Below are 19,607 nucleotides of genomic sequence, written 5' to 3' on the forward strand. Positions count from 1 at the left end.
CTTCCATTTCTTCAGGCTTCCATTACTCTCCTTTACCAAGAGCAAAACCGCCTCTCCCATTAAACTGCTCAACTAAAAATTCCATGGTGAACAACAAATCTAGACCTCCAACGAACCAAAGCGCCCAACAATGCTCTGATACCAATTGTTGTGCCTTGGCCGTTGTCAGTGCGGAAGTGAGATTCAGATTGTCTCACCAAACTACAGACCCACAGTTGAACAGTTTAAATTACAAGAAATAAATACACTGAGAAATTTACGAGATTAGGCAAAAATCTGCCTACGTCATCCAAGAGATATTGCTCTTCATTATGAGAATAACTAGTACAAGATACACTTGAGTTAAATCAATATAACCCAAACCCCAATCCCTTGTACCCTCACAGAATTTTACTAACAGCCTCACTCTCCCCAAGAGTTTCTCACTCTCACTCTATATTTTCTCTCCTTTGTGTTCTCCTTCAGATGCTCTCTCTCACACACTCTCCTCTTCAGCTCTTTGCAGCTAAATGGAGAAGAAAAATGAATCAACCTTTCCTTTTTCCACAGACATAATGATGATGCATCATGCTCCCTTTGCCTTTTACTCAAACCCCAAAGCCACTCACGTGGCATGCAAATGGGAAACCAAGAAAAAAGGCCAAAACAAAAGAATCCCAAGCAAACATCATCATTGTCTTCCATTATTAGCCGAAATGAGATATGGACACATTTGGTCACTACTCCGAAAGCATAACACACAAAGTCACTTAATTGTTGCCAGCTCAAAATATGAGCCAATCACAACACTGCTTGGGATAACTATATAGAGCAATTGGATGCAGTTATTGAGAAAGCATTCCAGAAATTTTGTTACAAAATTTAAATTAAGAAAATTGCTTGACTTCCAACATCTACTCTCTTTATTTTTGCTAAGAATTAAGAACTACAACATATACTTTTGATATATGAGAAATATAATCTTTATTTTTTATTTCGCATGTCATCATGTTATACTATATAAAGTCTCACGTTCCTAATTAGAATTTGTGAGGCATGCTGACGTCATGTCCCGTGACATGCGTCTCATCATATAGCATTGTATTATCGGCACCGGACGTGATGGTGACTGTACGAGTTGTTCTCCTCTTACACACGATCATTTCAGCAATTAGCAGATCCTTTGGTCAACGTGATGGAAGTTTTAAATTGGTACAATTTAAACAGGGTGTGAAAAGCTAAAACAAAAATTATGTGGCCTATTTTTAAAACTCAGCTCAACCCTTGGGGTTAAAATATGAATAATAAAAAAATAGATGTCACCCTTAAAACGACGTCGTTCCCGCCCCCGGTTTTTAATTACGGTTCACAGACTGTTAGCTTCCGCTCTCTTCGCGGGAACCAAAATGTCGAGCTCCGGTGACCAAACCCTAGCAGCGACACCACCAGCACCACCGCCAGCGGCAACCGAAGAAGAAGACGCGGCGGCGGAACAGAGAGTTTCCGACACCGACAACACTAGCGAGCAGTCCTCCCAGGAATGGGAGACCATGGCCCGAGCTTGGCTCTGCTCGTTTCCCGAGGCCAAAGCTGTCTCCATGGACGAGGTCGAAACCTGGATCGACTCCAACTTCGATTTCATACCCCAAGGCATCAAATCAATGCCCCGGGCCGACCTCTGCCACCGCCTCATTGCCATTCAGAATTGCATGCGACTCCCCAGTCAGGTCCCAAATTCACCAATTCAGTTTCATATTTTGATAACCCTTCGAATACAAATTGGGTTTTTGTTAAAGGTGTAATCTTTGTGTGATTAAGCTATTGGGATTAGAACGATGAGATTTTTAGGCAAATTAGTGAAAGTTTTGGGTGCCTTCTGGCAGATTACTAGGCAAATGTGGTTATGGGGTAGAGTTAAAATGAGCGGCTTTTCGCTTATAAACCCTTGAAAAGTTTACACTTTGCGAAAGCCACCTCGAACCCCATACATTAGAAAAATACTCTTGTTGCTTTGCAATGAAGAAAGGTAAGAACGGAATTTCGCAACTAAGAATCAATTAGAGCATGGCGAGTAGATAGTTGAGGAGTTCTTTTCTCCAATTAAGCTCTTGTGTTTCTGTAAAACTTATAATTGTCATAGGTGTTTTTTCTAATTTACTAATCGATTTTGGGAAATACACCATTGATGTTTGAATTGATAATATTACTTAGGATTATTTAACTCGGCTTTGGTTTTTAGTTTTAGGCTAATGCTCTTTTCATACTATGCAGAAGTTTTGACATGGGTTCTGTAATGTTAAATGGCAGGAAGGAAAGGAAGAAGACCAAGGTGATGTTGATATTCCACATGCTCGATTTAAACGCACTGATCAGTGGAGACCGGTTTATATTTGGTTAGAATCGTTGGATAAAGATGACGTGGTTAAGTCCAAAGATATAGCAGACTGGCTAACTGAGAACCAGGATATCCAAGCAGAGTTGTGCTCTAGGCATTCTAAGTATCATTTGATGCACTATATCAAGAAGTGCCATATGAAGATATTGAAGAGGCGGGAAAAGAAGAAGGTATTGGATACTTCTTGTTTTAGCCCAATTACCCTAGAAAATTCCAAGCGTCCGTCTGAAGATGCAGATGCTTCTTCCATATATACCACAGCAGTAAGAATTGTTTGTCTCAGTAGTTTTTATTTCTTGCAATGGAGGATGCATCCACTAAATGATCATAATCTATTCAAAAGTTTCACTCGACTGCTATGTATTTCTGTAGGCTGTTTAGATGGTTTACGTGGTTATATTGCTCGTGTTGAGCAGGGTATCGTGCAGCCCGACACACCAGCCGCTCTAAAGGTTCACAAAGACGTGCAGATGAAACAAGAAGCTCCAGTGCCATGTATGGACCATTTTCTTTATAATCTAGGGAATATTTGAAAACCATTCTAAATGGAATGATCGATATGCTTGTCTTTTCGACAGCACATTCTCTAGTTTGGTTGCGTTACGGAGAATGGAGCCATTGCCTAAAATTGAACAAAATAAACTCGGTTTAAAGGCCATTAATAGCTATATAGATTATATTAAATGATACACAAGCTGTTGCATTTTTTTCTTCTTAATTTTGTTATTTGACTCAAATTCTGTTGGTTTGACCTGCTTCCCAGCTCCACTATCTGTATGCAATGCGTTGATCAATGTACCTAAAGATAGTGATGCATATGCGATGAAACGAAAGGAAGCAATTCAGAAATACGAGATGTAAGTCCACGATTGATGTTTTCTGCTGCATTTTATGCTCCAGAACATGTTTCTGTTTGTTTACTAATTATTTTCATGTGGTTTCAGATTAGTGGAGCTGGAGAAGCTGCTTGCCCCCATCTTTTTAACGCGCGTAGATACGAACAAATGAAGGGAATATGCAACACCAAGCTCGTGCCGGAGTCCTGCCTGCACTTTTGTAGTTCTGTAATGTTGCTAGAGCTTTGCTGACTCATTACTAGTTTTTTTCACTTTTGACCGATCTGAATGATAGTTCTTCTTAGGAAAACAAGGTTCTAAAAGACGCTAGACGTTAGTCGGGCGGCGAGTTGGAGCCTAACGCCTAGGCAGCTAGGGAGGGCCTAGGCGGGTGCCAAGACGGATTTAAATAAATCTATTATATTTCGTGTAAATAAGTGTATGTGTATACTTAAAATATATGTAATTACATCATAAACTACAAAATAGAATGACATATATGTTATGAAGTATTGGAACATAACGAAAACATGGGGAACTAACATATAATGTGTGTTCATTTAAGTATTCAACAAGTCTCTTACATTTTATTGAAAAAAAATAAAATGCAAAATGAAGTTATTTATTTTCTGTTTAAGTGAGTCGCAACCTAGGCAGGTCTAGACGGGGTTAGGCGGGTGCCTAGGCAGTTAGGCGGGCACCTATGCAGGTATAGGCGCCATTTCTTAATTTTTGAACGCTTAAGCATTAATCAGAACGGTGGCCAACCGCCTAGCGCTTAGGTGGCAGTAGGCGGGAATTTTTAGAACAGTGGAAACCCGGATACTACTTCTCCGAGATTATATATTTCCGTTGTAATTGTACTGACATTACCTCTCCTAAATTAATGAATCGTTAACCTTGACTTGCATTGGATTTTAGTTTCGTCAACTGAAGAAGCTTGTGGTGCAAGAGCATGATACGGAGAATATGCTCTCATAAATCTACAATTTTTATGTTTTTCAAATTCTACTTGTTCAAATGTGTAGACTAAGTTATTGCTTAGAAACTGCCCTGTGCTTGGTATGTGTTCACACTGGCTGCATGCTTACCGACTCGGAATCGGAAGTCATGAACAGGAATGATACCTGGTTGTTCAAGTACGAGATATGTGAAGAATCGGATTCATTCGTTACATACCCGTTCTTGTTGTATAGATTTGGATATACGAAGGGTAATGCTAGCAAGATTAAATTTATCGACAAAATTTAGTCTCTAGTATTATCCTATACGAAAACACCGTGTGTCCGGTCAATTGGCTATCCTTGCACTGCAAGATTCTTAAAATAGTTTATTACCTAAACAATAAGGAATAGGGGTGAGACTCTGTTTGTATGTTTTTTAATTTTATATTTTATCCGACGATATTAAACTAAAAGAATTGAGAATTTTAGGTAAGTCAAACAACGAGCCAACCGTAATAAATTGATATTAAACTCGTCATCCTCACAACTCGAACTTGAAACCTTCCACGTAAAAGCCGAGAGAAATACTACTAAAACGTAGACGTATGTTCACCAAAATAATTAATAAGAACCTTAGAAATGCAGCTTCTTGGAAGAAACACCACAAATATAATACAATAGCTCACTCACGTGTGGTGCAGGCTTAACAATAAATCCAACACCAAAAGTCGGCAATTTTAGTCAACAATTACGATAATTCTGAAATAAAAGTCAGAAGAAGAAAGAGGTAGAGACAAATTTGGTTGGCCTGCTACTTTACAAGCTGGCTGAAACATCAAGGCTTAAACACTTGGGGTCTCAGAAATTTGGACAGATGGAGGGCTACAGCTTCTTGTCCGTCAAAGTTGTGTTGGTGTTGGTTTTGCTGGTGCAGTTCACAGCAGCTGATCACAGTCACAAGAAGCACGCCGGCGACGGGGTGCAGCCGCTGTCCAAGATTCAAATCCACCGAGCTGTTTACGAGCTTCACGAAAATGCTTCCGTCAAAGCTTACCCTGTCCTTCTTGGCACCAAAGTATGTCATCCTGCATCTCCTCGCTATTGGCCCATATGTATATCGAGTATCCTGCTACATGAACAGCGGAGCGGAATCCCCTTATGAAGTTTCTCATATACATATATATACATACGTATATATATATATATATATATATATATATATATGTATCTATATAATCTTGACGATGATTTTGGCTGAAAAATTCACTTTATGCGCAGGGGGAAGATTCTCAGTGGGTAACTATTGAAGTTGTAAGTCCGAAGCCTGCTGAAGATGATTGGTTGGCAGTCTTTTCTCCTGCAGATTTCAAGTAATGTCCATCTTGTTAACTCTTAATCTCCGTTGTTTTCAACATAATCCGTTTCTTGCAAGCGTAGGTGTAGTCACATTGACTAAAGCGGATGCTTTCCCCGTAGTTAGATTAGATTAATATAGAATGTCATACTTTCACACCAAAAGAAAAATTAGTAGATTCACGAACTCAATATTTTATGGCAGTTCATCGACTTGTCCACCTACCGACGATAGAGAAGTGGCTCCAAATATATGCTCAGCTCCGATAAAGGTTTGTGTTATTTCAAATTCATAATCTCTCTTCGAATTTGAGGAAATTATAGCTCTTATTGTTCTCTAACCGTTGACGTGCGTACTGAAATCTTGATGTTCTCATTTCAGTACAGATTTGCCAATGATTCCAATACTGGCTATACGAAAACAGGCAAGGCTTCTTTGAAGTTTCAGTTGATCAATCAACGGGCGGATTTTTCATTCGCATTATTCTCAGGCGGGCTGTCTACCGTGCGTTCATGTCCCTTCTCTTTCAGCTTTGCTTCATACAATGTTAAATATCACTGTTTCAATATTTCAGCTAATTGATTGTTTTTGGAAAGACTAATCAAACTTCAAGTGAGTCACCATTTTCGTGTTTTTCTTCATGCTAACAGTGACACTTCCAAGTGTTGTCTAACTATATATCCACAAAATGCAGCCAAAACTGGTGGCAGTTTCTAATTCTATAAGTTTTGTTAATCCGAATGTACCCCTTTACCCGCGTCTTGCTCAAGGGAAGGACTGGAATGAAGTAAGTTTATATAATTGTATCCACCACTTTCCTTTCTCATAAAAATCTGGACGGAAATTGAGTTATAATAATGTTCTTTTGTTCTTTTGCAGATGACAGTAACCTGGACAAGCGGCTACAACATCAACAAAGCTGTACCTTTTGTCGAGTGGGGTCTCAAGGGTGAAGCTCAAACTCGATCTCCAGCAGGAACACTGACTTTCCCTCGAGGAAGCTTGTGTGGTACGGATAATATGATCAATCCAATTCATACAGATAAGGCCAATCGAAACAAGAAATTAATGTAAAAGTTCTTGTGATTTGCAGGTCCACCAGCGCGAACAGTTGGTTGGCGGGATCCTGGTTTCATCCATACAAGTTTTCTAAAAGATTTGTGGCCAAACTCATTGTACACTTACAAGCTCGGTCATAAATTATCTAATGGTTCCTATATCTGGAGCAAGTCCTACCACTTCAAGTCATCACCATACCCGGGGGAGGACTCATTACAGCGCGTAGTTATATTTGGCGACATGGGAAAGGTAACATCAAGAAAAATAAGAACTATCTGGCTTGGTGAATGTTCATATTATCAAGCTGGGTCACGAAAATTCACTTTTCGTTTCATAAATTTCAGGCTGAGCGTGACGGTTCAAATGAATACGCTGATTATCAGCCCGGCTCACTCAATACAACAGATACACTGATAAAGGACTTAGATAACATTGACATAGTATTTCACATCGGAGATATTGTCTATGCCAATGGATACATCTCACAGTGGGATCAGTTCACGTCACAGGTGGAGCCGATTGCATCAAATGTGCCATATATGATTGCAAGGTTTGTTGCTCGATTTATCCTTGTTTCTGTGCATGTATGTATAAGTTCACATTTCCCTCTGAAACTCACATGAAGTGTTCCAACAGTGGCAATCACGAACGCGATGCACCAGGGACAGGATCCTTCTATGACGGCAATGATTCAGGCGGCGAATGTGGTGTCCTGGCGGAGACTATGTTTTATGTTCCTGCTGAGAACAGAGCGAAGTTCTGGTAAATAACAAGAATGCTTGTGTCACAAGCTACTTAACCAATTATTTTGCAAAATAAAAGTATACCAATCATCCGATAAATTGGATAGTTGAGCATATTGTAACTGTTCTTTTACAGGTATTCGACAGATTATGGGATGTTCCATTTTTGCATAGCTGACAGTGAGCACGATTGGAGGGAAGGCTCTGAGCAGTACATATTCATTGAGAAATGCCTTGCGTCCGCGGACAGGCAGAAACAGCCTTGGCTGATATTTGCTGCTCATCGTGTTCTTGGTTATTCGTCCGCACAGTGGCAAGATGGCGCATTTGGCGAGCCTATGGGAAGGGAAAGCTTGCAAAAGCTTTGGCAAAAGTACAAGGTGGACATTGCATTTTACGGTCATGTCCATAACTACGAAAGAACATGCCCCATTTACCAGGTAACGCACACAAAAGATTGTATTAACTAGAAATTGCACACATGTTGTATTCTGATCCTTCATCAATGACGTTCGTGTGCTGCAGAATCAGTGTGTGAATACAGAAAAGTCTCATTACTCAGGAACTGTGAATGGAACTATACATGTTGTTGTTGGTGGAGGAGGCAGCCACTTATCGGCTTTTGGCCCAGTGCAAACGAGTTGGAGCCTTTTCAGAGATTCCGACTTTGGCTTCGTAAAACTTACGGCATTTAACCACTCGTCGCTTCTGTTTGAGTACAAGAAGAGCAATGATGGGAAGGTGTATGATTCCTTCACTATCTCAAGGGATTATAAAGATGTTTTGGCTTGTGTTCATGATGGTTGTGAACCAACTACTTTAGCTACATGATGAACACTTGTTTTCTGATCAACAAATGATGTATTCTTGACAAGAAATTGTGCATCGAACAATCGACAATGTATTCTTGAAGTATTATTTTATTTTGAAAGGGATTTCAAGCGCTTTCAGATAACTAAAACTGCATTTAAGACCGCGTATTCGTGAGTTTTTGGTAGAAAACGTTAAAATGTGTTCAGTAGAAAAAGTCTTTTAAGTGTTTGCAGTACATTTGGAGAAGGCGCTTCTCTAAGGAATTTCAGATCTAAAGGTTGTCACATTACAAAGTTAAATCGCTTAATTGGTATAACGACTGAAAGGTATCCATCCGAAATTTAGCTATCACATTACGTTACAGAACTTTAAAATCATTTGCTATGTCAAGTATTTCTGCATTTCTTGTTGACTCTTTACTATGTTCGTAATGGACGTGAATTGATGAAGTAAACCCTCAGCTATGTCCACTGTCTAGTCCGAAGCAAGTTCGCCTTCATAGTCCAGGAATGTCACAAATTCAGTTAATCAATGGTACTTTTAGAGACATGTCCAGGTCAATACGTTGGCCTGTGATACGAATCTGATGAGTTGGCCTGTGATATGAATCTGACAAGTTGGCCTGTGATATGAATCTGATAAGCGCTATTCAACTTTTCGAAAAATTAGGCTGATAAAAGAACAAAAAGATCACAATGAAGACGTTGCAGCGCAAACGTGTCCATATGTTTCTCAAAACCACTCATACCAAAGTGCTTGCTTTTGTATTTCCAGAGTGAGCAAGTCTCACTGTAACTGTGAAGAGAGGGTTCCAAGAGAGAAGAAAGAAATTTGCAAAATAGCAGAGATTTGTGACTCGAACGAGACATTAAGCTTGGGAGTAGCATTTCTTGCTAATGTCACAATGGACCAAACAGCCTACGTTAAAGGATGTTTAGAAGGAAGGTTGCGGTTAGACTTTCGAGTGATCAAAGTAAACATATATTGAGAAGCAGCACCTGATATGTCAAGACACTACGCATCAAGGATCAAATACTTGCAAATGAAAGTGCGCTGTATTTCTGATATGTCAAGAGCTCATTAGTTTCGTAAGGTTTTGATGAGTTTCTGATAACTTACTTCACTTTTTTTTTAAAATCTCCTGTTTTGCAGGCTTAGACCATCTCCTTGAGTTAAAACTTAAAAATTTTAACCCAAAAAATTCAAGTTTTAACTCAAAAATAGTTTCTCTTTCAATCCTTCTAGGTTAAATTTTTAGGAAAACTAATGAAAAGGGCTTGAAAAATTTTAGTTTTAATAAAAAACCATGTTATAAGTTTTGTTTAATGATTAGTACAAGGCCCATATTAAATTTCACCCCTAACTTTTTTAGATTGAGTTCCAGATTTTCGTTGTTAATGGAGTTCATCGTTGTTTTGCAGACCTTCTTCTTTTTCTTTGAAACAAAAATATAGATCCTCATACTGTATTTTGTATTATTTCGTTGAAATGTGATCGTCGTTATTATTCATAATGTATTTGATATACTGTTTTTCAATTTTTCTTCATCAGTGGAGTTTATCGTTTGTTTCTCCAGAAAATTAATTTGAGATCTGCATGTTATTCAATAATAAAGACGAGTCACTGTTTCTGGACTGTAAAAATAAACTATCTCTGGATTTTAAGTAACACTGTTTCTGGAATCTAAGTCACTGTTTCTGGAACCTAAGTTACTTTACTTCTTGAATCTAAGTCACTGTTTCTGGATCCAAATGAAATAGACACATTGTTTCTTAAATGTAAGCTAGAAAATAAATAGTGAAATTCACTGTATTTGGATTCAAAGCAAATTACCTTGTTTCTTAAATATAATCAACTGATGCATGAAAGAAAAGAAACAATCAAAGGTTAAAACATAGACTGTTTCTGGAATCTAAGTCATTTTTTTGAAATTTAAGTCACTGTTTCTGGAATTTAAGTTACTGTTTCTGAATTTTGGTTCTTTTCTTTCCAGATACAGTGTTTATTTATGCCAAACAAAACAAACACTGTATCTGATTTTTTTTTTCTTCCAGAAACAGTATTATGTTTTGGGTTCTCCAGAAACAGTTTTATGTTTTGGTTCTTTTTTTTCAGACACTTTTTCCCCATTTTCGACCATTAAACTTCTTTGAACTTGTGTTCGGCGGCTTTGTGCTAATGAATGTTTCCTTTTTCAACTTTGATTTGGTTGTTTTTAAAATGGAGGAATTCGATTTGGTTGTTTTTGCCACGCCGGCATGAGCCATGGTCACGTTAATTCTCAAGCCCATAAAATCAATCCACACTTGATAGTTAATTCCATTGTTGAGCTTCAACTCGTTGAAATCTTGATCAAGTCTGCCACTCCAATACCCAGTGGTGCTCGAAACATTAGACGTAAGGGAGTTGATGTCCAAACCAACATGGTTGTCATTAGGATCCTGAAACTCTTGGTTTTCAAAGACTCAAACTCGACACCGAAGATGTTGTTGTTGGGGTTGCCGTTGTTGGAGAAGTTGAAAAAACCCAAGTGTTGTGCGGAGCTTGCACTGCTTAAGCCAGAGAAGGGTGAAAAGATGATGGGTTTTTATTAAACTTTGAGCCCTTTTGGTTAAATAACATTTTTGGATGATTTTTTATTAAATATTTGTTGGCTCAAGCCCTTTTCATTAAACCTCCCTAAATTTTTAGTCTGAGATTATCAAATAATGAATTTAGGATAATTTTTTTCTTAAAGTAACTTAAAAATAAATTATGTAGACTATCATAATTTAATTTTATGAACATTTTAACCTAAAACTATTTAGATTTCGATAAATATTGAAAACTCACTAAACTTGCACCATAAAACTCGTGGAACACTATGAAAGAATACGGAACACATAAAATATATATTTTTTAAATATTTTAGCCATTGGATTTAAATTTGGACCGTTAGAATTTTTTTTTTAATCGTTGGATTTAATCAAATTAGATTTTAGCCGTTGGATTCAATGAATTTATAAATATAAAACAAACAAAAAAAAAATATATATATATATAGAGTGGGCCAACCCCACTAACTCAGGGAAAATCTCACGCTAAATTTAACCCATAAATGAATTTTGGGTTTAACTCATATATATATATATATATATATATATATATTTGCCCCAACGGTTGAAGCAAATTGGGGTAAGCTTAGATCCTAAATTTAAGTTTTACTCTAAGGATTAGAGTAGGTCTTGGAGAAGACTGTGGGATGGGCTTTAAGCCATCATTTTAGGCCATCTCCAACCGAAGGCTGGCCAGAGGGCTCATTTGAGCCCTCTGGCCCTCCAATATTCCCCAAGATATTAATATTTTAATGAACAGTACATGACCATATTTGCCTCCGTCTCCAACCGAGGGCCAGAGGGCCAAAGGGCTCGTTTTAGCCCTGTCACAAAAAACCGTCTCCAACCGAGGGCCAAAGGGCTATAAGGCCAAACATAATTTATTATTTAAATTTAAAAACTACAACAACTTAAATTTAAAAACAACAACTTATATTTAAACACTACAAATTAAATTTAAAAACAACATTAACTTAAATTTAAAAATTACAACGACTTAAATTTAATATCCATAATCAATATCATCTTCATCATCCGCCATTGTAGGAGTATAGTCAGAGGTAAACAATTGCCGCCGAGCCATAATTTCTTTTTTTTTCCTATCAAAATAGGCCTTACTCATTGGAGTGTAATTCGAAGTGTTCCTTTCCATATTCTTATCATCCATCTCTTCTTGTATTTGTTTGGCTCGCTCTTCATGTCTACACTTCCTTTCTTCCGCCTCACGGGCATTTTGCTCCGCCAGTAATCGAAATGAGGCCGCCACTTCATGTTGAGCGGTGTAATCAGCATTTGCCTTGCCCTTTTCCCTCAACCTTCGGGCCTTGTTTCGTCCCATAGCTCTAGGTAAAGAAATTTCGGACGGAGTCGGATTTTCTACCCTTGTTTGTTGAATGGTAGGAGATCCATCTTCATTCATATCTACAGATGGGGATGCAGCTTCCAAAGAATCCACTCTATGTTGAGGTGGATCTTCAAATAACACCCACCCTTTACAAATTTCCCAACAACCGTGAAACTGAAAGGGTTTTGAGCTGCCCTCCATATACAATTCCTCCGCTTGGCGTACCTAGAAAATATAATTAAAAAAATTTTAGGAAATTAATTCACGAAATTAATGTAATATAATTAAACATTTAAAATAAACTGTAAAAACACTAACTTCGTCATAGTAATTGGCGCCGCTTTCATGTCTACTTGTTGCTGCTAATAGTGCTTGATGCCATTTATTCAAACTTGGATGAAGATGTTTCTTCCATCTTGAAGAACAACTTTCGTGGTTTCGGGTATTCGGTGGAATGGTGCCTTCGTAGAACTCTAAGTATTTTTTGGACACACGAGTCCAAACACCTTCACTTGTTTGAGAAATTCCCCTCACACTATCTTCTGAGATCCATCTATAAGCCTTGCAAAGAGCTTCATCTTCTTTTCGGGTCCAAGCCCTACCTTTCATTGCAGATGAGGCCATTTTTTTTGAAAAAAAATGAAGGAAATATTGAAGGAAATATTGCAAATGAAATGAAGAAATATTATAGATGAAGGAAATATTGAAACAAATATTATAGATGAAGGAAATATTGGAAAATATATTGAAATAAATATTGAAAAATTGAAACAAATATTATAGATGAAGGAAATATTAGAAAATATATTGAAGGAAATATTGAAGGAAATATTGAGAAATATATTGAAGGAAATATTGAAAAATATTGAAGAAGGAAATATTGCAAATGAAGTGAAGAATTGAAAGAACTTCACCATATTTATAGAAGAAAAAAATGTTTAAAATAAATAAAATAAAAAATAAATAAAAAAAACCAACGGCTAGCTGACTCAGCTAGCCGTTACATTAAAAAACATTTCAAACTATTAGTGTCGGTTATAACCGACACTAATAGTAGAACTATTAAAAAAAAGCTCTTTAATGCTGTCTCCGATCCGATCCCGTGGGGCCCTCGCAGATTCCAGAGCCCTCTGGCCTAGCCCTCGGTTGGAGATGGTTTTAGGGCTATTTTCAACCCTCTGGCCCTCTGGACCCTTCGGTTGGAGATGGCCTTATGCCTTCAAAAGATTGATGTATTGTCACACTTCCTTGGTTTATATTAGCTTCTTGACTTCAACACATTGATGATAAACTTGCCGGATGCTCCCCAATAGAGCAAAGATATTGAAAGTCATACTGGCCAAAGAGGACTTATCTTCTGATGCTGATTTTGATGCAATCGCGAGTGTGACCTTAAGGTAACATATAAATGTGTGATAGCGTTTTTCTCATTTTCTTGCTTCTTGTTAGAAGTTACTATTGGCATTCCAAACATGTCATTTTGTACTACTCCCTATTTAAAATTATAAAGGGAGGCCAGGATCTAAATTATTTTCTAAAGTACTAGTAACAATTCCCTTTTTACTTTGATGACGGATCTAGTGTCTATGAAAAATTATTTACTACAATGCAGGATCTATGTGTAACTGCTGCACACCATCCAATTAAAGAGCTTATGGAGAAGGAAAAAAAAGGTCGATCTTTCGTGTTTTTTCACCATTTTTTCACGTAACTTTAATCTTGTATGTTTCACTGATGGCATGCAGGAGGTAGCTGCAGCCCTAGCAGAAGGTAAACCAGCTCCGGCTTGAGTGGGAGTGCCGATATCCGGCCTTTAAACATGGAAGACTTCAAATATGCACATCAACAGGTAAAAGAAATGCAGACCAAATATACCATTAGTACCATTTGCCTTGTTTCTTGTATTTGTGATCTGGAATTAGGTATGTGCTAGCGTTTTGACGGAATCCATGAACATGGCTGAGCTTGGCGAAGGGTGTTCAAGAAGAAAGAAAACCCTATGTTATGCAAACACATGACCTCTCATGTCTGTTGAAATATTAATGTTAAAGTTGTTAAAGGGTAAATTTTTAATATTAATATAAAATACCAAGACAAATTGAAATATTAATCTTAAAGTTGTTAAAGGGAAATTTTTTAATATTAATATAAAATACCAAGACAGATGCTTGGTGTGTAAGAGGCCACATCTGTCAGCTTTAGATCTCGTTTGGATGTGTTTTTAAAATAATTGAAAACAATTTAAAAAAAAAAAATTGGGTTCCGAAAGCACTTAAAGTGCTTTTTACAAGAAACATCATTTACGTGCTTCTTCTAGGAAGCACTTTAAGTGCTTTTTCAATATTTACTTACATTTTTACTAAATATTGATTTCAAAAACATTTTCACCAAAAGTGTTTTCAATCATTTTAAAAGTACATCTAAACGAGGTCTTAATTGGGAAGAGAGAGTTAATCACCTCTGTTGATGCACAAAACCAGAGGTCTTGGAACAACGTAAATCCGACCGTGAATCTGCATTTGAGTAAATAACACAAGATATATCGTGGTTCACCCTAAGGTTTGGGCTACGTCCACACTGATATTGTATTTCTCTAACTATATGTATGGATTACAAGAGTGAGGGGGAGTCCTCCAGAGAAAGAGAGAGTTTGAGAGAGGGCTCTCTGTTTGTGAGCATGAGAGCTTGAGAGAGATGAGCTTTGTGAGGGTGAGAGGGCTTGAGGTTTGTAAGGGTGAAGAGACCCTTTTATAAAATAAGGTCTCCTTCCCTTTTTACATATTTGCCCCTCCATTTATTACATAATTACATTTGAGTCTCCCGAGTATTTATACGAGGTCTAAATACGGAGGCCCTAAGTATGATACAAACAGTAGTCCCCCAAGTCTTCAGTCAAGACAGTCTTTTGGTTGAAGACTTGAAATTCAGTCCATGTGTGGGCCGAAATAACTAGATGTCGTCTTGAACTGATACTTGATATGAGGTGGTGCTCAATCTGAAATGATGCTCAATCTGAAATGATGCTCAACTAGAAGTAGCGTGATAGGATTTTTACTATTTATGTGAATGCGATAAAAACCTCCTATTTTACTTGCAAGAATTACAAGGTTATTGTAGTAGAAACAGATCTCGTAAGGTCATTCTCCACAGGGATTATTAAATAATTCGAAACAAATCAGATTCCAATTAATGATTGTAAAGTAGAAATTTAGATGATTGATTTTATAACCTACTTAAATTAAAAACGAATTTAACTATTAATGATATGACAATCTGCAATATTAAAACTAGAGAGAAAAGAAAATAGTTTTGAGAGAAATCAAATTAAGAAAGCACTAGAGTTCCACCGTCACCTAGCAATCCTATGAATTTTTACCAATTACTTATAATCTACACATGCCACTTTGAAGGTTAGATTTTCCTAATTCATATTCTACTTAGAACCTCCAACATAGAACGTATATCTAACATGCAACCCATCCGGACGTTCGGATCAAATCTAAACATGAAAGACTCATTATGCTTTATGAAAATCTTTTGAAAAACCATACACTCCTTAAGACGTGATATTCATCCTAAGAGAAATTACAATTATTAATCACAAGAAGCCAGCGTCAATTTCAGGGAACCTTCCGACCAAAATTGCATCAAATTACTTTTCTAAAGATTCTAATGGTGATCAGGCATTAAAACAATTAGATAGTTTTTATCCCGGTGATTAACAATTCAAAGTACGCATGCAATCAATCATAAGCAATTAAATAAAAATCACATATTCATGCTAAGGCTTAAGGCTTCGTCCTAGCAAAAGAAATTAGTTACGCATACTCATAATTGAAATCATAGAAAATATATTCAAGAAAAGGATTGAAAGCACCTTCAAGTAGAAAATCTTCAAAACCCTAACCCTTCTCTCTGTCTCCAAAATTGCATAAAAATAAACGTTTTTCTAAAACTGTAGGCGGCTAAGCAATATATTTTCCAAGCCACCACCAAACCCTAGCCAACTAAAATTAATAAAAACCCTAAATAAAAATAGCAAAATTCGTCTAAATTCTGAACAGCCACGTTTTGGCCCATAAGCTGCTCCAAAACTGGCCCAATATAGCTGGATTTAATGTTTGGAATATTCTGAACACTTTTCCAGAAGGCCACGAACCCATCCGAGGTCATCTTGGGCTCCAAAAACGTCATTTAAGCCCAAAAACGTCATTTTCCAGCACTGCGCACTGCTTCTTTATTTCATTGCCAGAAAATAACCGCTTGGTGTAAAAATCCCAAATTTTGATACGATCAAGCTAAGTGACTCATGAACGTCCTCCAACTAGAATTACTCCAAAATTCGTCCATTTGGTCCTGTTTTGCTCCAGAGGAAGTCGAAAGTCCTATATTGAAAATACAATTCAAAGTATCAAAATTCTTCCAATATATTAACCAAAATATACTAAGATTAGGGTAAAATATATAATATAAAATCTACTCATCATAGCGCATGTTGCGAAGTTGCTCTGCTTGTGGCTTATGTTGCCTTGGTTGGCTCAGCTTATGGCGTTGAAGGTGAGGGAGCCCCTTTTATAGAATAAGGGCTAGCTCCTCAATACATAAGTGATGGGCTAAGAGTGATGCTCGTGGCGAGACGGTTGCTCAGCTGGCGGCAATGCTCTTTAATAAAAGTGAGGGAGTCCCTTTTATAAAATAAGGTCTCGCTTCTCAGTACATGAACAATGGGTTAGGAGTGATGCTCGCGGCGAGGCGGTTGCTCAGCTGGCGGCGATGCTCTCTAATGAAGGTGAGGGAGTCCATTTTATAGAATAAGGGCTCGCTCCTCAATACATAAATAATGGGCTAAGTCCCCCAAGTATTTTTCATGAGGCCCAGTTGAGGCCCAATATATGGTACATAATGTAGTCCCCCAAGTCTTCAGTCAATAGAGTCTGTTGGCTGGAGACTTCAAATTGAATCCATGTATGGGCCGAAGTGGCGGTTGTTCGGAGGCGGTATTTGTATACCCTACACTGAAGCTTTGTAGGTAAAGCTTTGCAAGTGAAGCTTTTGAAGTTGGAGCTTTGTAAATGAAGCTTTTGAAGCTGAAGCTCTCGAAGATGGAGCTCTGTAAATGAAGCTTTCGAATCTGGAGATTTTGTAAATGAAGCTTTTGAAGCTAGAGCTCTATAAATGAAGCTTTCGAAGCTGGAGTTCTATAAATGAAGCTTTCGAAGCTAGAAGTCTATAAATGAAGCTTTCGAAGCTAAAACTCTGTAAATGAAGCTTTTGAAGCTAGATTTACATGAGTGATGCTCATGAATGTTTATGTTGATTGACATGAGTGATGCTCATGGATGTTGACATAAGTGATGCTCATGGATGTTGACATGAGTGACGCTCATGAATGTTTGACATGAGTGATGCTCATGAATGTTGACATGAATGATGGTCATGAATGTTTATGTATGATTGACATGAGTGATGCTTATGAATGTTTATGTATGATTGATATGAGTGATGCTCATGTATAATTTTAGAGTACTGAACGTACTTTTGATCACCTGGTTGGCGATAATAGCGGCAGGCTACCGAATAATTTTGGAGTACTGGGCGTACTTTTGATCACCTGGTTAGTGGTAATAGCGGCAGGCTGCCGAATAATTTTTTGTAGTACTGGGCGTACTTTTGATCACCAGGTAGGCTGCCGAATAATTTTTTGTAGTACTGGACGTACTTTTGATCACCTAGTTGGTGATAATAGAGGGACTGACTCTTTTGGGCACATGGGCCTTCGCCCTCCACACAACATTCAAGCCCATTATTTTAGGCTTGACTTTTTTTTTTATTACCCTCTGATGGGGTTTATACAGATGTCTTTGAAAGATAAGAAAAATAATTTACATCATTCAAAAATAAATCCGACCCTCTGCTCAATGGGTCACGCCCATAATTCCCTTTTCTGCATGTCATCACCACCGCAATTATGTCTGCTTCTTTTTATTTTCTTTCACTTTCTGCTTTTGCTTTCTGCTTTTCTTGATCTCCTCGCTCCGTCTCTGTCCACCCATGTTGTTTTGTAAGGTATCTTTTGCTTGCAAACCCACTTGCTTTTCTTGGACAGCCTGGTCGTGTCCATCCATTCTCACTCTTCTTTTTTCTTTTTCTTTTTGCTTTTGCTTTCTCTCTGTTCATTGCATGTTCTCCTGCGTGAAGTTATCATTGGAAAGCTGGGAGATTAGGACAATGAGGGCAGCTTCCTGGGAAATTGGGACACATATGAAGCACTGTAGCTCTTCGAAATCTGCAGGATAAGCTAGGAACTGAGTATCTCGTCGGTCGAGATCACACCATTGGCGAGCACAGCCTTGAACACGGAGTAACACTAGGAGGTGAAAAAAGTCCTAAAAGATCTCAAACGAGGATGATCAAACGGCGGAGAAGTCGTCGTGAAGATGGGAACTCGGAGAAGTGAACTTGGAACAATCGTAACCGCCATCACCGAGTTGAATCGTTGGGACAGAGTGAGCTGAGTTCACAAGCAAGAGAGAAATGAACTTGGTGTCTTCTGTGTGGGCAACAAACTTTTGGGTTAACTAGCAGTCATTTGCGCCAATCTCCTCTACCGCATAAACTCCCTCCAAAACCCTTCAAAGCCGCAAGATTGAATCTTTTCGACCAACCCAGATTCCTGAATCGCCAACCTGATTTGGTTCCTCATAATTCCAGCATTTCCTTCATTGACCCCAAACCTTTGGGTTTAAATTAACGTGCCCTAACTGACAGCCTCCCCAATTTCACAGAAACGTCGGAAGACTCGTTGGAGGAAATTACAGAGAGAGTTCGACGATTCTTCGAGAAGAAATCCAGGCTGCCTTCATCGGAGTTCTTCGGCGCCGAGCTTAAGCTCTGACCTCGCCAGTGCTGCGAATATGCTTCCCGGGAATATATTTCCCACAGGGTCCAAAAATGCCATGAGCGACTCAGGTTTACAAGTAGTAGGCTTGAAAAAGTAAAAAGGACCACCATCGTAGGGTTGTTGGTCTCTCGCCGCTGCAACCTCCACTATCAACTGGTTGGCCCTGACATCTCCGAACTTTCCGTAGCCAAGCCTCGTCGGATACGCGACAGCCTTCGACGGCGACGGTGGCGGAGCAGTCGCCGAGCTCGAGGACGCCTGAGCTGGCGCCGGCCGTCAGGAATAGATGCTTGAGCCATCGGTGGTGGCAAGTGAGCTTGAGCCGCCATCGGAAGGATGAAAACTCATGGACCATCCTTTTCGGCCAACTTCACCACAGAATCTTTCGAGGCAACTGATAAGGGCCCTGCGGTGTAAATACTTTTCATGCCACCATAAGCTGGCATTCTCTTTCCCAAATCGTAGTGGTGTTGGTCTCTGTGGGTTTTGCAGAATCACGGCGGAGGTGAAAAAATGAAAGAGAACCGACATAACTTTTCGTATCGATTCCCACAGACGGCGCCAAATGTTGAGGCCCAATATATGGTACAAAACTGTTTGTGCATCAACAACCTCCAAGTTTAGACTCTATTGGTTCTTACCTC

At 38.4% G+C, this 19,607-nt stretch overlaps 3 protein-coding genes and 1 long non-coding RNA gene across 5 annotated transcripts; 3 read left to right on the forward strand and 1 right to left on the reverse strand.

Annotated features, from left to right (window-relative positions):
* The first annotated feature begins 1,334 nt into the window (after window positions 1–1,334).
* Window positions 1,335–3,739, forward strand: LOC126625797 (uncharacterized). Of its 2 annotated transcripts, none has more exons than XM_050294880.1 (5): window positions 1,335–1,706; window positions 2,287–2,544; window positions 2,791–2,869; window positions 3,138–3,231; window positions 3,319–3,739. In XM_050294880.1, exons 1-5 carry the CDS (start codon window positions 1,386–1,388, stop codon window positions 3,380–3,382), a joined length of 816 nt encoding a protein of 271 aa, XP_050150837.1. In that variant the 5' UTR covers window positions 1,335–1,385; the 3' UTR covers window positions 3,383–3,739. The 2 variants fall into 2 exon arrangements, with proteins under 2 accessions (XP_050150837.1, XP_050150836.1); XM_050294879.1 differs by having other exon boundaries at window positions 1,336–1,706; window positions 2,287–2,637.
* A 1,195-nt stretch (window positions 3,740–4,934) lies between these two features.
* LOC126625793 (probable inactive purple acid phosphatase 27) lies at window positions 4,935–8,271 on the forward strand. Its single transcript, XM_050294874.1, has 11 exons — window positions 4,935–5,229; window positions 5,433–5,524; window positions 5,713–5,779; window positions 5,890–6,012; window positions 6,203–6,295; window positions 6,388–6,517; window positions 6,602–6,816; window positions 6,912–7,117; window positions 7,204–7,329; window positions 7,447–7,750; window positions 7,836–8,271. The coding sequence occupies exons 1-11, from the start codon at window positions 5,029–5,031 to the stop codon at window positions 8,139–8,141; spliced, it is 1,863 nt and encodes a 620-aa protein (XP_050150831.1). The 5' UTR covers window positions 4,935–5,028; the 3' UTR covers window positions 8,142–8,271.
* Window positions 8,272–11,585: 3,314 nt separating this feature from the next.
* Window positions 11,586–12,736, reverse strand: LOC126627087 (uncharacterized). The gene is made up of 2 exons (XM_050296510.1): window positions 12,381–12,736; window positions 11,586–12,287 (listed from the first exon to the last, which is right to left on the reverse strand). Exons 1-2 carry the CDS (start codon window positions 12,684–12,686, stop codon window positions 11,721–11,723), a joined length of 873 nt encoding a protein of 290 aa, XP_050152467.1. The 5' UTR covers window positions 12,687–12,736; the 3' UTR covers window positions 11,586–11,720.
* A 543-nt stretch (window positions 12,737–13,279) lies between these two features.
* LOC126625304 (uncharacterized) lies at window positions 13,280–14,030 on the forward strand. The gene is made up of 3 exons (XR_007624379.1): window positions 13,280–13,459; window positions 13,675–13,735; window positions 13,808–14,030. It is a non-coding gene; the product is annotated as an uncharacterized LOC126625304 (long non-coding RNA).
* The last annotated feature ends 5,577 nt before the right edge of the window (window positions 14,031–19,607 follow it).

This window comes from Malus sylvestris, chromosome 6 (genome assembly GCF_916048215.2).
Source record: "Malus sylvestris chromosome 6, drMalSylv7.2, whole genome shotgun sequence".
NCBI lineage: Eukaryota > Viridiplantae > Streptophyta > Magnoliopsida > Rosales > Rosaceae > Malus > Malus sylvestris.

Bases quoted from the DNA above. Each gene is read 5' to 3' on its own strand.
- LOC126627087 (XM_050296510.1), bottom strand. From the start codon at position 12,686: ATGGCCTCATCTGCAATGAAAGGTAGGGCTTGGACCCGAAAAGAAGAT. The intron at 12,288-12,380 runs GTTAGTGTTTTT...TATATTTTCTAG, and splicing joins GCGCCAATTACTATGACGAA to GTACGCCAAGCGGAGGAATT.
- LOC126625797 (XM_050294879.1), top strand. From the start codon at position 1,386: ATGTCGAGCTCCGGTGACCAAACCCTAGCAGCGACACCACCAGCACCA. The intron at 1,707-2,286 runs GTCCCAAATTCA...GTTAAATGGCAG, and splicing joins GCATGCGACTCCCCAGTCAG to GAAGGAAAGGAAGAAGACCA. The intron at 3,232-3,318 runs GTAAGTCCACGA...ATGTGGTTTCAG, and splicing joins GCAATTCAGAAATACGAGAT to ATTAGTGGAGCTGGAGAAGC.
- LOC126625793 (XM_050294874.1), top strand. From the start codon at position 5,029: ATGGAGGGCTACAGCTTCTTGTCCGTCAAAGTTGTGTTGGTGTTGGTT. The intron at 6,013-6,202 runs GTGCGTTCATGT...CACAAAATGCAG, and splicing joins TCTCAGGCGGGCTGTCTACC to CCAAAACTGGTGGCAGTTTC. The intron at 6,296-6,387 runs GTAAGTTTATAT...GTTCTTTTGCAG, and splicing joins AAGGGAAGGACTGGAATGAA to ATGACAGTAACCTGGACAAG.